Source organism: Oncorhynchus keta, chromosome 2 (genome assembly GCF_023373465.1).
Source record: "Oncorhynchus keta strain PuntledgeMale-10-30-2019 chromosome 2, Oket_V2, whole genome shotgun sequence".
NCBI lineage: Eukaryota > Metazoa > Chordata > Actinopteri > Salmoniformes > Salmonidae > Oncorhynchus > Oncorhynchus keta.
The window spans coordinates 70019650-70034618 of record NC_068422.1 but is presented as its reverse complement, the minus strand read 5'-3'; the positions used below and the strand labels follow the sequence as shown (position 1 = coordinate 70034618).

Genomic DNA, 14969 nt, shown 5'->3' with positions numbered 1-14969 from the left:
TGGATGATGATGCAATCTTTGCGAGAGGGCGGGAATCTGCTGTCATTGGTCCTCAACTCGCGACTCAGACACTCAAGATCAATGTAGTTAACTCGTAGTGAGCCTGCCCGGTGCAGGTTAGATCTGAAGGATTTGTTGCCATAGAAATTCACCTGGCTAAAAGGTGAGCAATGTTTGTGGTACTGGTTATTACAAGTTACTTCGAGTTGACCAAAATTACCTTGCTAAGTCCTCAAACTACATTTGTAGATTTGGTGCTGAGGTGATGTCTGTTTTAAATAATGTTTCCATTGTTTGAACCAGCTTGTATTGTGGTTTGGGTTGCTACGACAACGGTTCAATCCCACATCCTCAAAATGAGGGCCCATGAGTGGCCGCTGCTGGTTCAGCCCTGTGAGGGATTTGTGTCAGACGCAACCCTGGGCGTGGGTAACCTTCATTACTCTTGAGGCCAGGACGCATGCCCAAACAGCCATACTTCAGGGCCCAGACTGACCATCCTTCTTCCCTGGGCCTGGTGCAGGTTAGCGTTTTTGTAATGGATCTTGTTCTTTAGGCAACTCTGCAGTGGTCACTAGCTGGCACAGCCACAAAGTCATAAAATCTGATTTATAAGCCAAACTGTAACCACACTGCTAACCTTAATGCCTAAACCAAACCATAAATGAAGACCAAAAGCACATTTTCGTTTCCTGAATGTTTACAATATAACCAATTTTGACTTTGAACTCGCTCAGGACAAGACTCATGACAATAAACGTCAACCTGCGGGCCTGGCTGGCAGCGTCACTGCTCTGTCACAGCCCCAACAGTAACTAACTATCCCTGAGTCACTGTGATGTATGGCACCAGATACAGGATGGATGTGGCTGGTTCATTTTAACACACTGGGAGATGTATTTACAATGGTGTGATGTGTCCATATCATTCAGTCACTCTTTCTCTCTCACACTCCTCCCTCTTTGTGATCCTGGGTGGTAGAGGCAGGTGTAATTATCCTCTTATCAGTCCTGATAGGCTTTGCTGTAAGGGGAAGAGGAGCGAGGACCTGATGTTCTGTAATGCCTCTCCTATTGATAACCAGGCTGGTGCTGAGACTGGCTGGGCCTAGCACTGTGCAGCGCTGAGTCAGTGTCACTGTGTCTGATTGGCAGGGGCCGTGGCCACGCCCATGCTGTGGTGAGAATGACGGAGCGAGAGGGGAAGAAAGCGTGGCCACCATCTCTGGCCAGCATAGCCTTCTCACACTGTCACACACGGTGAAGGAGCCCCTCTCTTCCCATCCACTGACTGGACATGCTCAGGCAATTAAAAAAAAAGTTATTTAACCTTTTATTTAACTAACTAAGCAAGTCAGTTAAGAACAATTTCTTATTTACAATGACAGCCTAGGAACAGTCGGTTAACTGCTTTGTTCAGGGGCAGAACGACAGATTTTTACCTTTTCAGCTTGGGGATTCAATATAGCAACCGTTGGGCCAATATCCAAACTCTCTAACCGCTAGGCTACCTGCCGTCCCATTCAGAATACATCCCAGAGAAATCCTTTTCATTTAACCTTTATTTCTGAGCATACTCAGGCTGTTTCAGTGCAAGTACTGTCACTACGTACTATAATACACTAAAACTATAGTTAAAGTGTATGTGCCTTTTTGTATTGAGAATAAAGCATGCCCCTCTTGTCTGTCTGGTTGATATTCTCCATGCTGTAGCTCTGTTTGTCTGGCTGTCAGCTCTCCAGCACGTTGCAGGCCTCATTCTCAGTCACGGTGTGTAGGCTACAGTGGGAACAGAACAGCGCTGGTCTTTCCCCTGCTCGGCCCAGTCCTGTGAGAGCTGGCTGTGCTGTGCCGTGCCGTGGTGTTATTGAGCAGAGCAGGCCTGTGGCCCGGAGGTTGGCCAAGCCCTGGGAGAGAGATCCTTCACCTTTTATTAGCTGCTTGTGGGAAACACAGGAGACACTGGCATCCTAACTAGGCTAGCAGGGTGGCTGGATTGGATCAGATGAGGACTCATACAGAACTATGGTAAAATGTCTCCACTTTCAACCCCTACAGTCATGGGGTAACAAGTCTTTCCACCCACACATCTAAGGGGTTGTTAAAGAGCTCTCCACCCACACAGTGGTGATGAAATAGATGGGCTGTGTTATTTGGAGAACTCCATAACAACCCTGTGCTGTACATGTCTTTCTCAGGTGCCTGGCAGCCGTTGTCAGGGGTAACCTAACCTCCTGATTAAGCTGATGAGGGGATCTCTGCCGCAGCTGTAAACAGTACAGCTGTCATATGAAGGGTTTGTCAATATGTTCAAGCTTAATGAAGTCTTTTTAAACCCTTTCTAAGGCCTGCATAAAGGCTTCACAAATCAGTTATAAGCATATGTCATTCTATATAAAGGGTGGAATAAGGGTGATCAGTTGACACATGACAAAGCACCTCTTATCACCCTTAAATAGATAAGCTTTATACGTAATAAAGTGTGTTGATATTAAAGTGTGACCATGAATCCTGCATTCACTGGGCTTTGCTGTGCACACCTTTCTAAAATGTGTTGGTATTCACACTGCAGGGCTGTTGAAGGTTTTTTGCTAAGCACAGGTTTATGACTTCCTTCTCTCTTTCCATGTCAGAGAGGTGTTGATAAGGGAACATTGTGTGAGTTATTAAAATACACAAGGCTCTATTTATACAGAAAACTAATCTCCGAACCCCCCCCCCACAGCCCTGTTGCCCACTCACAACAGCCTGCTGTGGCGCTCCAATGAGATGAAAACAAACATGGAGGGGGGAGTAAACATGAATAAATGCTGACTTAATAAAGAACTCTCTATGAAAACAGCGCTCCAGAGACCTGGGGGGGCGTACAGCTGCACCTCTGAGGGGGCATGTGAGTCCTGGCGCTGGTCCACTGGGTCTGGCTTCACCTCGACCGGTCCGGACCTGGTTCTGCTGCGGAGCTCAGGAGCTCACATCCAGCCTGGGAGCATTAGTGTCTCAGCAGAGAGGAGTTAATCATATGAGGGCTGACCAAGTTTGTCAACTAATGAGTTATTGATCTGCCAGGATAAAAAATAAAAAAATACCAATGAAAACGAAGTAAACAGCGTGGAGGCCCTAAGCTGCGCTGACAGGGACCACAGCAAACCGTAGGGGGTCCAGCAGCCAGGCCATAGAGGTCACTGGGCTGCTGCTCACACAGGGGTCTTCTGGGCCCCTATTACAGACTCATCCATCTGTAATGGTCAGTGCCTGGAGGAGCAGAAGGAGCAAGATTACAGTACGCTACTTCCTGGTCTCGCTAACTGATGAACTGAATAACAGAGGGAGGGAGAGGAGGAGGGGGTAAGAGAGGGATGGCGTGACCAGGAGGAGAGGAAGAGTGCTCCTACTCATGAGAGACATTACACCCCACTGAGCAGCATCTCTGCATCTCTCTACCTTCTCAATATTATATGAAGATCCTAGATGTGAGTCAGCAATCAACTGCTAGAGATTTCTAGTGTCAGACACTGGCACCTCAGCCTTGAGTCACGCAATATCTGGCTTAAAGAGCTGGGTGTCTCGGAGTTGGAGGGGATCCTGCCAGTTGGTCTATTTCATTGCAATCTTTATTGGGAAATCACCCCTCATCCTATTGCTGAACATAGAGGGATGGGGAAGATGTGCATATCGGAAAGATGCTAGCTGGACTTTCTACCTTCCCATTGTTCAGTATCCAGTAAGCACTGCCCCTGTCCCATAGTTCTGTCCTGTCTGACTTGTCTGCATTATTCTGCTGAAGCAGTTTGACATTTCATTTGATTTCCCTAGTATGGAAGCAAGCTTAAGGACTTTATGAATTGCATTTCTCACAGTAAGAATAGGTCACAGAGGGGGCCTGCATGGCTCTGATTTGATGTTATTGCCAAAAATGGCCTGCTGTTCTGATCCTGGGCTGCAGTAAGCTTGTGTTTCTGCCTCCACTGGCCCCCCACTGCAAGCTAACCTAATCTATGCAATATTCTTCTAGTTCTCCCTGTTGGAGACAGAACATCAAAGCAGTTGTTCAGTCTGGATGGACGGACGGACTGGGCTGTCTGGAGTCATGTCTGGCTGACAGTTGAAACATGGTCTGGTTTGGGGGATTCTCAGGTTCTGATACTCCATAGGGAAAGTTGATGTGCAAGTGTTGGGTCTATAGAATGCGTTTGGCCCATTGCCACCTCCTTTAACTCTCTCGCTCACTCTGTGTCTCTGTATGGTAGTTTCAAAGCCATAGTGGACACAGTTTGACCTGCCTCACTCCCCTGCCCATCTGGTGACTGTTGAAGTAAGACTTGACCACTGTCGCCAAGACTACCGTCAACAGGAGACAGGGACATTACAGCTGAGCGACAGGGCAGGGGTGTGAGGGGGGTTCACCCAGGACATACACTGCGATCTGTCACTTGTCACTCTGTCCCTGTGGCTTGGCAGTGTCTGAACAGCGGAAGTTGGACTAGGTTTAGTGATTAGGCATGTCCTCTCTCTACCCCTGCTGCTTAGGACTCCCACCCTGCTGTTATTGGAACTGCTGCTGGAGTCTAGCCTCAGAGAGAACAGAGTTAAACAACATCTGCTGCTCTGCCAGATCTGTACACATTTTATGACCAATGAGATTGGTCCATATCATAAATCACTGCTGTGGGATTGGCTGACTCCTGCTCAGGGGTGAAGGGTAATTAAACACTTCCCTACATATTTATTTGGACAGTGAAACTAAAACTTTTAATTTGGCTCTATACTGAATCTAAACTTTTAATTTGGCTCATACCCCTCAAAAATGCTAACCTCCCCTGTTAATGGTAATGATGAGAGTCTAGCATGTCTTGGGGGTATGATCTTTGTGCCTTCAACTTTCTCACTCATCATTATTCCACAATTCATTCATGATTATCCATAATCATGGTAGCATCCACATTAATGTAGAAGTGTATAGAAACATATTATATTCTTATTTACATTAAGAGACTCAAATGACACAACATTATTTACCATTCATTTCTATTGGGAACAACATAATCTGAAACGCAATCAAAACAAACTGAAAATGCATCCAACAAGATTGTATCGTATCTAGTGTGATGTAGTCATTGCGTGCTAGGAATATGGGACCAAATACTAAGCTTTTGACTGCTTTAATACACACAAGTACATTTTTCAAAATTCTTATGACACCTTCAAATGAGGGGACTAGACACATTTAATTTCTAAACAGTAAAACAGATCTGTATGAAAATACCCTCAAATTAAAGGTAACATTCTGTACTGTTGCCTCATATGAAAAATGTGATCTCAAATCCAAAATGCTGGAGTATAGAGCCAAACTAAAAGTTATAGCTTCACTATCCAAATGCATATGCAGGGGAGTGTAGATGGTGCAGATGTACTAGGCTGGAGCAGACTTTGATTCCAAGTTACTCATCGTTTCCCTGGCAACTCTGACATGGTGGGAAAGCATGCGTGTTTGTTTTGGGTGCAGCAGTTTGTCGTGAATGGCTGAGACTTGTTTTCATTGTGATTGAATGAGAGAGTGATTGTCAGAAAGTGTTATTGTTGTGTTAGAGGAAGTTGAAGTGTCAGTGTTCTCCCGATCCGGGGCACACTGCAAACATTAGTAGGGTTGTCTTTCGTTTATTTTTTTCAGTCAGTTAAGAACAAATTCTTATTTTCAATGACGGCCTGGGAACAGTGGGTTAACTGCCTGTTCAGGGGCAGAACGACAGATTTGTACCTTGTCAGCTCGGGGGTTTAAACTTGCAACCTTCCGGTTACTAGTCCAACGCTCTAACCACTAGGCTACCCTGCCACCCCGTTACATGACAAAACATGTATTTTTACTGCTCTAAATACATTGGTAACCAGTGTACAATAGCAATAAGGCACTTTGTGGGTTTGTGGTATATGGCCAATATACTGTGCCACTGCTAAGGGCTGTATCCAGGCACTCTGTGTTGCGTGGCACTTAAAAACAGCCCTAAGCTGTGGTATATTGGCCATACGCCACCCCCCTCAGGCCTTATTGCTTTAGAATGATCTTGTATTCCCCCCTCATTCTGATAGAATGAGATGATAATGAAAGTACGTACCTGCCAACACCCTGTAGCAATGCAACAGTATAGACTGTGGGTATTTACACACAATCATGTTACAGTTAATGGGGGTGACATTTTTCCATGGCCAGAGCAGGGAGAGCAGAGCACAGCTCCGTGTCTCTGTGCGTTCAATTATTTCAGCGTAATGCTGCTGTGTGCAGAGGCCTGCTCCTCAGATTTGGAGTCGAGTCCAGGGGGATGTCCAATTTAGAAATGCTTGTTGACATCCTGCGTGATAGTCAGAAGATCTCGAAGTAGAATTGATTTGAAGGTTTTTTTAGGGCTATGCTTCGTTTAAAATAGCACTGATTTGTCCTTGAGCTACATTCTGCTGCCGTCTCTCAAAATGCAATCAAACCCCCAAATATTGAGTGACTTTCACTTTCTTCTTATTGCTGTAGAAAGCGCTAACTCTAGTTGGAAGCGGTGTTTTCAGTCTGGCCCTCTGGCTCCATTGTTGAGAGAGGGATTACATCTGTAGTGTTTCTGGGGGTTGTTCCAGCTTGGTTCATCACTGTGCGCTAACTACAAACACTCAACCATTCCCTCTCTCACAACCCACTGAATCCACACTATTTATAATAATGAGGCAGTGTTTTTCCTGTGTTTGTGTGATGGTGGAGGTGACAATGCGAAGTGGGACTCTGAGCCAGTAGTCTGAGATTGTATTGACGTGCCTTATTGGCGTGCTGTGTTCTTGGATAATTTCACATTGAGGTGGAAAGAACAGGGAGGTGATTATTAGGTGTTTAATTCAGTTGGATGGTGAGATGAGTTGAAGAGATTTTGGGTTGGCTGGTAAGCAGCAGTTCATTGGGGATAGAATGGAATGAGTGTGTGGATGAGGGAGGAATGTGGCTGTTTGTAGTGGATTTGCTGTGGGGCCAGTGGGAGAGAGCGTCCTGTCTGCCCGTGTCTTCCTGGCTGTATGTGGAGCCCCTACAGGGCTACAAGTCTGCCTTTGACAGGTCAGCCTCCTTCTACTTCACTGAGACAGACACATAGAGGACAGGGCAATGATGCAGCTCTCCCCCCTCTCTCTTTATCCCTCTTTCCCTCTCGATTGCTCTTCCCCTCTCCCTCTCCTTCTAAGGCTGGCTGCACTTGCCCCCGAGTGCCTTTGTGCTGGAGCTGAGGTACTCTGGTCCTCTTGTCTCTGACAGAGGGGAAGCCCGGGGATCAAAAACCACTATTGATCCCCAGCCAGCGCCAGCGGCCCAGTTTGCTGTCAGAGGCCATTGTCTTGTTCATTATGGGTTTTCCAGACAGCACAAAATCAATCAGCCTGACTTCATTTTGATCCCTGGCTGCCACTGACGTGCAAGAGAAGAAAGAAAAGGGCAGAGAGAGCGAGGACATGTCTGCCTGCCTCTGGGAGGTGGTATTAAGGAAAACGCAGATCTTGTTATTTCAAGGGAAATTGAAAAAAAAAGCTGTGTGCCCTTTGAGCTTATTTGACCACACTTTAACCTGAGTGTACTTGAGGCCTGCTGGGGAGGCCTGCTGTTTGTGTCCTTCAGAAGCAGCATACTCAGGCTGCAACACTAGCCTCACCTCCTTGCTACATAATTTGATTGAACGAGGGTTTAATGTGACAAAAGCCTGACTCATTCATCAACCTGACTGATGGATCAGGGTTAGAGCATCTCTGAGAACAATCGCAAAGTCGTGTGTGTGTTAATGAAAAGGGGAGACTGATCAAACGCTAGGGACACCTTGAGTTGAGCTAATGAATGCTCACCTGTATCACCTGGTGTTTTGATCAACCTTGTCAGCCGCCTAGACATTGCGAGCCCCGTGATCTCTGATCAGATGTTACAGGGAGTGACACTCACACCTTTAATCTCTACCATGGATGAAGCAATGGATTATAAAGCCTTCAAACTATCTTTAGATTCCATCCAGCGAATAAATGGGTTTTGATACGTTATTAGTGTGTCATATCAAATGTTAAGCATGCTCTAGAGATATCAGCAAAGGTCTATGTGGATGATAATGAGACTATAGGCTGGCCTGATCTGCTGACATAAGAACACTTCCAGGAAGAGATGTCCTATTCATTGACTAATGCATAGGTGACATCATCGTGACCTGTTGATATCAGTGTGACTTAATGTTCTGGCAGCGTCTAGCCCTCTCCTTGTCTTTGTCTCTTGATAACACTACCCCTTTTGAGAACATATGGTATTAATTAACGTCATGTTTCTACAGGGAATGGGTGGGATGTACAGTGGGGCAAAAAAGTATTTAGTCAGCCACCAATTGTGCAAGTTCTCCCACTTAGAAAGATGAGAGAGGCCTGTAATTTTCATCATAGGTACACTTCAATTATGACAGACAAAATGAGGGAAAAAAATCCAGAAAATCACATTGTAGGATTTTTAATGAATTTATTTGCAAAATATGTTGGAAAATAAGTATTTGGTCAATAACAAAAGTTTATCTCAATACTTTGTTATATACTCTTTGTTGGCAATGACAGGTCAAACGTTTTCTGTAAGTCTTCACAAGGTTTTCACACACTGTTGCTGGTATTTTGGCCCATTCCTCCATGCAGACCTCCTCTAGAGCAGTGATGTTTTGGGGCTGTTGCTGGGCAACACGGACTTTCAACTCCCTCCAAAGATTTTCTATGGGGTTGAGTTCTGGAGACTGGCTAGGCCACTCCAGGACCTTGAAATGCTTCTTACGAAGCCACTCCTTTGTTGCCCGGGTGGTGTGTTTGGGATCATTGTCATGCTGAAAGACCCAGCCACGATTCATCTTCAATGCCCTTGCTGATGGAAGGAGGTTTTCACTCAAAATCTCACGATACATGGCCCCATTCATTCTTTCCTTTACGTGGATCAGTCGTCCTGGTCCCTTTGCAGAAAAACAGCCCCAAAGCATGATGTTTCCACCCCCATGCTTCACAGTAGGTATGGTGTTCTTTGGAGGCAACTCAGCATTCTTTGTCCTCCAAACACGACGAGTTGAGTTTTTACCAAAAAGTTCTATTTTGGTTTAATCTGACCATATGACATTCTCCCAATCTTCTTCTGGATCATCCAAATGCTCTCTAGCAAACTTCAGAGGGGCCTGGACATGTACTGGCTTAAGCAGGGGGACACGTCTGGCACTGCAGGATTTGAGTCCCTGGCGGCGTAGTGTGTTACTGATGGTAGGCTTTGATATTTTGGTCCAAGCTCTCTGCAGGTCATTCACTAGATCCCCCAGTGTGGTTCTGGGATGTTTGCTCACCGTTCTTGTGATCATTTTGACCCCACGGGGTGATATCTTGCGTGGAGCCCCAGATCAAGGGAGATTATCAGTGGTCTTGTATGTCTTCCATTTCCTAATAATTGCTCCCACAGTTGATTTCTTCAAACCAAGCTGCTTACCTATTGCATATTCAGACTTCCAAGCCTAGTGCAGGTCTACAATTTTGTTTCTGGTGTCCTTTGACAGCTCTTTGGTCTTGGCCATAGTGGAGTTTGGAGTGTGACTGTTTGAGGTTGTGGATAGGTGTATTTTATACTGATAACAAGTTCAAACAGGTGCCATTAATACAGGTGGAGGACAGAGGAGCCTCTTAAAGAAGAAGTTACAGGGCCGTGAGATCCAGAAATCTTGCTTGTTTGTAGGTGACCAAATACTTATTTTCCACCATAATTTGCAAATAAATTCATTAAAAATCCTACAATGTGATTTTCTGGATTTTTAAAAAATTCTCATTTTGTCTGTCATAGTTGAAGTGTACCTATGATGAAAATTACAGGCCTCTCACATCTTTTTAAGTGGGAGAACTTACACAATTGGTGGCTGACTAAATACTTTTTTGCCCCACTGTATGTGCTCTGTGTACGTACAGTATGTGTGTGTGGTAATGTATTCGGAAAGTATTCAGACCCCTTGACTTTTTCCACATTTTGTTACATTACAGCCTTATTGTAAAGTTGATTTAATTGTTCTTTCCCCCCTCATCAATCTACACACAATGCCCCACAATGACAAAGCAAGAACAGGTTTTTAGACATTTTTGCAAATGTATTAAAATAAAAAACTGTTCATCTTTCCCTCAACCTTGACTAGTCTTCCAGTCCCTGCTGCTGAAAAACATCCTCACAGCATGATGCTGCCACCACCATGCTTCACCGTAGGGATGGTGCCAGGTTTCCTTCAGACATGATGCTTGGCATTCAAGCCAAAGAGTTCAATCTTGGTTTCATCAGACAAGATACTTTTGTTTCTCATGGTCAGAGTCATTTAGGTGCCTTTGGCAATCTCCAAGTGCGCTGTCATGTGCCTTTGGCCAGACGGAAGCCACTCCTCAGTAAATCTACCATAAAGGCCTGATTGGTGGAGTGCTGCAGAGATGGTTGTCCTTCTGGACGGTTCTCCCATCTCCACAGAGGAACTCTGGAGCTCTGTCAGAGTGACCATCAAGTTCTTGGTCACCTCTTTGACCAAAGCCCTTCTCCCCTGGTAGCTCAGTTTGGCCAGGCAGCCAGCTCTAGGAAGAGTCTTGGTGGTTCCAAACTTCTTCCATTTAAGAATGATTGAGGCCGCTGTGTTCTTGGGGACGTTCAATGCAGCAGAAATGTTTTGGTACCCTGCCCCCTCAACAGAATCCTGTCTCAGAGCTCTACGGACAATTCCTTCGACCTCACAGCTTGGTTTTTGCTCTTACATGCACTGTTAACTGTGGGACCTTATATGGACAGGTGTGTGCCTTTCCAAATCATGTCCAATCAATTTAATTTACCACAGGTGGACTCCAATACAGTTGTAGAAACATCTCAAGGATGATCAATGGAAAAAGGATGCACCTGAGCCCAATTACGAGTCTCATAGCAAAGGGTCTGAATACTTATGTAAATAAGGTATCTGTTTCGTTTTGAATAAATTAGAAAATATGTCTTAACCTGTTTATGCTTTGTCATTATGGGGATGTTGTGTGTAGATTGATGAGGAAGACAATTCATTTAATCCATTTTAGATCAAAATGTGGGAAGAGTAAAAGGGTCTGAATACTTTCTGAATGCAGTGTATGTGACCATGTTCTTTAACTAACCCCTCTCCTCCCCAGAGTGTCCAGTGAACGCGGACCAGCAGGAGCGAACCCTGTTGACGGGAGTGTTCAGCGTCAGGAAGGGAAAGACCCAGCTGCACAAGTGGGCAGAGCGCCAGGTCCTCCTGTGTGGAACCTGTCTGATTGTGGCCTCCGTCAAAGATAGCCTGACGGGGAAGATGCACATCCTGCCCCTGGTGGGGGGAAAGGTGAAGGGTTAGAGGTCAGGGGTTGGAGAGATTTTTTTCCAAGCCCACACATTCCCCAGGGGTCAAAGAGAGACAGAGACAACAGCAGATCACAGATACAACAACACAGCTGGGACTGACAGACGGACAGCGGGGATGCACTGTACAGCACAATGAGAAGGGAGCAAATACATACATGCTGTGTTTACACAGGCAGCTCAATTATGTTAGTTTTCCCAATTATTGGCGAAAAAGCTGATTTGATTGGTCAAACAACCAATTAGTTTAAAAAAGATCAGAATTGGGCTGCCTGTGTAAATGCAGCCATAGACATGCACATTCAGGCACACTTAAGTGTCTCTGCCTTACATGGATGGAGCCAGTAGACACCATAATGCCTTATAATAGTTTCTTTGGAACATCAGTGGCTGTGTCTGTCCTCCTCAACATCTCTGTTCTGTATGTTCAGGTGGAGGAGGTGAAGAGGAGACAGCACTGTCTGATGTTCAGCTCAGCCGGACCTCAGGCCCAGACATACTTTGTTAACTTCGACACACTGGCAGACTATCAGAGGTGGCATCGGCAGGCTTCAAAAGTAAGTGTGTTTACCTGTCAGAGTTGTTATGTAGGACAATCTGTGTGCCAAAGCTTTGTGTTTGTTTTCCCTGATCAATTATGCAAGGTGTCTGTCAGGAAACACAGTGAGGGGTTGTCCTGGTTGGTTCCTCTGGGCTGGGATTCAGAGTGTACAGTGTGCTGAGAGGGCAGAGTTACAGAGTGCCCACTACCTGGTCTGTCCTCCAATCAGAGTCCTGCTGTGGACCACATGTGACCTCTGTGATTGGCTCTACTGCGATGACAGAGGACCAGCCGTGTCTGGCTTTGATTAAACAACTGGCTAGGGAGGGTGCATGGGTTATTGATTGTGTCTGTGTTTCTGTGTGCTTGCACGTGGGACTCAGTACAACTATATGGGGCGGCAGGTAGCCTAGTGAGCGTTGGACTAGTAACCGAAAGGTTGCTAGATCGAATCCCCGAGCTGACAAGGTAAAGATCTGTCATTCTGCCCCTGAACAAGGCAGTTAACCCACTGTTCCTAGACCATCATTGTAAATAAGAATGTGTTCTTAACTGACTTGCCTAGTTTAATAAAGGTTAAAAAAAATGAAGTTAGTGTCCTCAGCCCCTCTCTCTGTCCCTCCCTGACAGCTCTGCTCCTCTCGCTGTGCCTCTAATTTCTAAATTAATGGTCATTGTGTCCCAGCCCCTTACTGGGCCCTAACGAGCTCTGTGAATGCCTCCATCCAGGCACACAATGAGATCTGTGAATGCCTCCATCCAGGCACACAATGAGATCTGTGAATGCCTCCATCCAGGCACACAATGAGATCTGTGAATGCCTCCATCCAGGCACACAATGAGATCTGTGAATGCCTCCATCCAGGCACACAATGAGATCTGTGAATGCCTCCATCCAGGCACACAATGAGATCTGTGAATGCCTCCATCCAGGCACACAATGAGATCTGTGAATGCCTCCATCCAGGCACACAATGAGATCTGTGAATGCCTCCATCCAGGCACACAATGAGATCTGTGAATGCCTCCATCCAGGCACACAATGAGATCTGTGAATGCCTCCATCCAGGCACACATTGAGATCTGTGAATGCCTCCATCCAGGCACACAATGAGATCTGTGAATGCCTCCATCCAGGCACACAATGAGCTCTGTGAATGCCTCCATCCAGGCACACAATGAGATCTGTGAATGCCTCCATCCAGGCACACAATGAGCCGTGGAGAAAAAAGGCAACTGAAAAATGAAAATCCAATTAGTAGTAGATCCATGTCAAGGAGCTCTCTCTCCCTCTCTCTCCAGCTCTCTCTCCTCACTACCTACCTACCTATCACTGTGGTGCGGATCACTGAGCTGGAGTGGCCCTGTTACTATGGGAGCAGTTTAGGAGAGTTAGACATCAGAGGTTCCTATGGCGACATGATTGGCTGGAGATGAAGACAGAGAGAGCGAGAGGGGAGGGAAGGCTGAAGAAGAGAGTGGGAGAAATAGAGAGAGATGAAGGGGGAGTGAGAGAGAAGAGAGAAAGAAAGAAAAATAGAGATGTAGGGGGAGTGAGAGAGAAGAGGGAGAAAGAGAGAGATGTAGGGGGAGTGAGTGAGAGAGAAGAAGAGAGAGAGATTTAGGGGGAGTGAGAGAGAAGAGGCATTGAGATGAAGGCAGAGAGGTGAGGTGGGGCTAAGATTTATTTTTTAAATCTTTATTTAACAAGGCAAGTCAGTTAAAGAACAAATTCTTATTTTCAACGACGTCCTAGGAACAGTGGGCGAACTGCTTTCTTCAGGGGCAGAACGACAATTGTTTTTACCTTGTCAGCTCGTGGATTCGATCTTACAACCTTTCGGTTACTAGTCCACTAGGCTACCTGCCGCCCCAGATTAAGAGATGAAGATGGAGGGGAGGATTGAGATAGAGAAAGGACTGGAGGGGCAGAGAGAGATTGGAGGGGCAGAGAGAGATGAGGGGAGAAGAATTAGAGGAAGAGTGGATAAGATGGTGGATTTGGGGCAATACTCATGCCAGGCTGGACACAATCAAGCCCTTGTTTCAGTGTGTGTTTCTGAATCAGTGGGGGGGGGGGGCTGTGCTGGCTGGCTAATGGCTCCTTGCTCTGACAGTGGCAAGTGAGTAGTTGGGCAGTTGTGAGTGGCCTTGTGGCGTGCCCAGTTCCTCCCAGACAGAAAGGCTTTTGGAGGCTGTCTGAATGCACACAGGGAGGAGGGGGTCATCTTCCACAGCCACACACACAGGGCATTAAGAGCTCCCACTACTGCCTAGCTGGCCTCTACCCCACAGGCTTCTCTCCTCTCTCAGGCCAGTCAACATGCAGGTCACTTCCCCAGCCTTTCTGTCTATTTCAATCTCTTTTCTCTCTCATTTCTCCTTCTCTCTCTCTCTCCTTCTCTCTCTCTCCTTCTCTCTCTCTCTCCTCTCTCAAATCTCTTCATCTGTTTCTCTCTGACCAGCGCTGAATGGCCTTTTAACAGCCAGCTGTTGAGTACTCTAAGATTTTGTCTTTGTTTATCCCTAAAAGCAATGATGTGACGACATGCTTTGCTGGGCAACCAATCTATTTCCTGGGGTGTTGCACAGTATGCAGTCCTGTGGTGGATTGAAGCGAGCATGTTTTCAGACTGAGAAATGTGTTAAGCTACAACCCCCAGACAGACAGTGTCCTCCCTGTGCTGACAACTATACAGTCTTATCTTTTCAGAGCTGAAGGAAATGCTGTTCAGCTGCATTCTGCACATGTAGATAAGTGAGCAATGACTGTGTGAGCACAGCCAATGAAACGCGATGGCGGGACTGGGTGCAAAAAATCTAGACTAAAATCCGATTTAGTCAGGGGTGAAAGTAAGCCAGAGTGGTCCAGTACGGAGTCCTGGCCAAATAAATAGGAAGGGTCCACCGTCCCGGTAAAACATGAGCCTGTCATAATAATTCAAACAGATTACAAGAAAAATGTAGGCTATTACACTATTTATCATTAGTCATGTGAAAGATTTGCATATTGACTTGAAGAGGTGTGGAATATTGC

The 14969-nt window shown here is 45.9% G+C and overlaps 1 protein-coding gene across 1 annotated transcript in view; it reads left to right on the top strand.

Annotated features, from left to right (window-relative positions):
* LOC118362400 (PH domain leucine-rich repeat-containing protein phosphatase 2-like) overlaps nt 1–14969 on the top strand; it is a 62780-nt gene that overhangs the window by 14337 nt on the left and 33474 nt on the right. Inside the window, exons 4-5 of the mRNA XM_052481711.1 lie at nt 11184–11374; nt 11823–11948. Coding sequence (XP_052337671.1) covers nt 11184–11374; nt 11823–11948 — 317 coding nt within the window. The remainder of the gene's footprint in view (nt 1–11183; nt 11375–11822; nt 11949–14969) is intronic.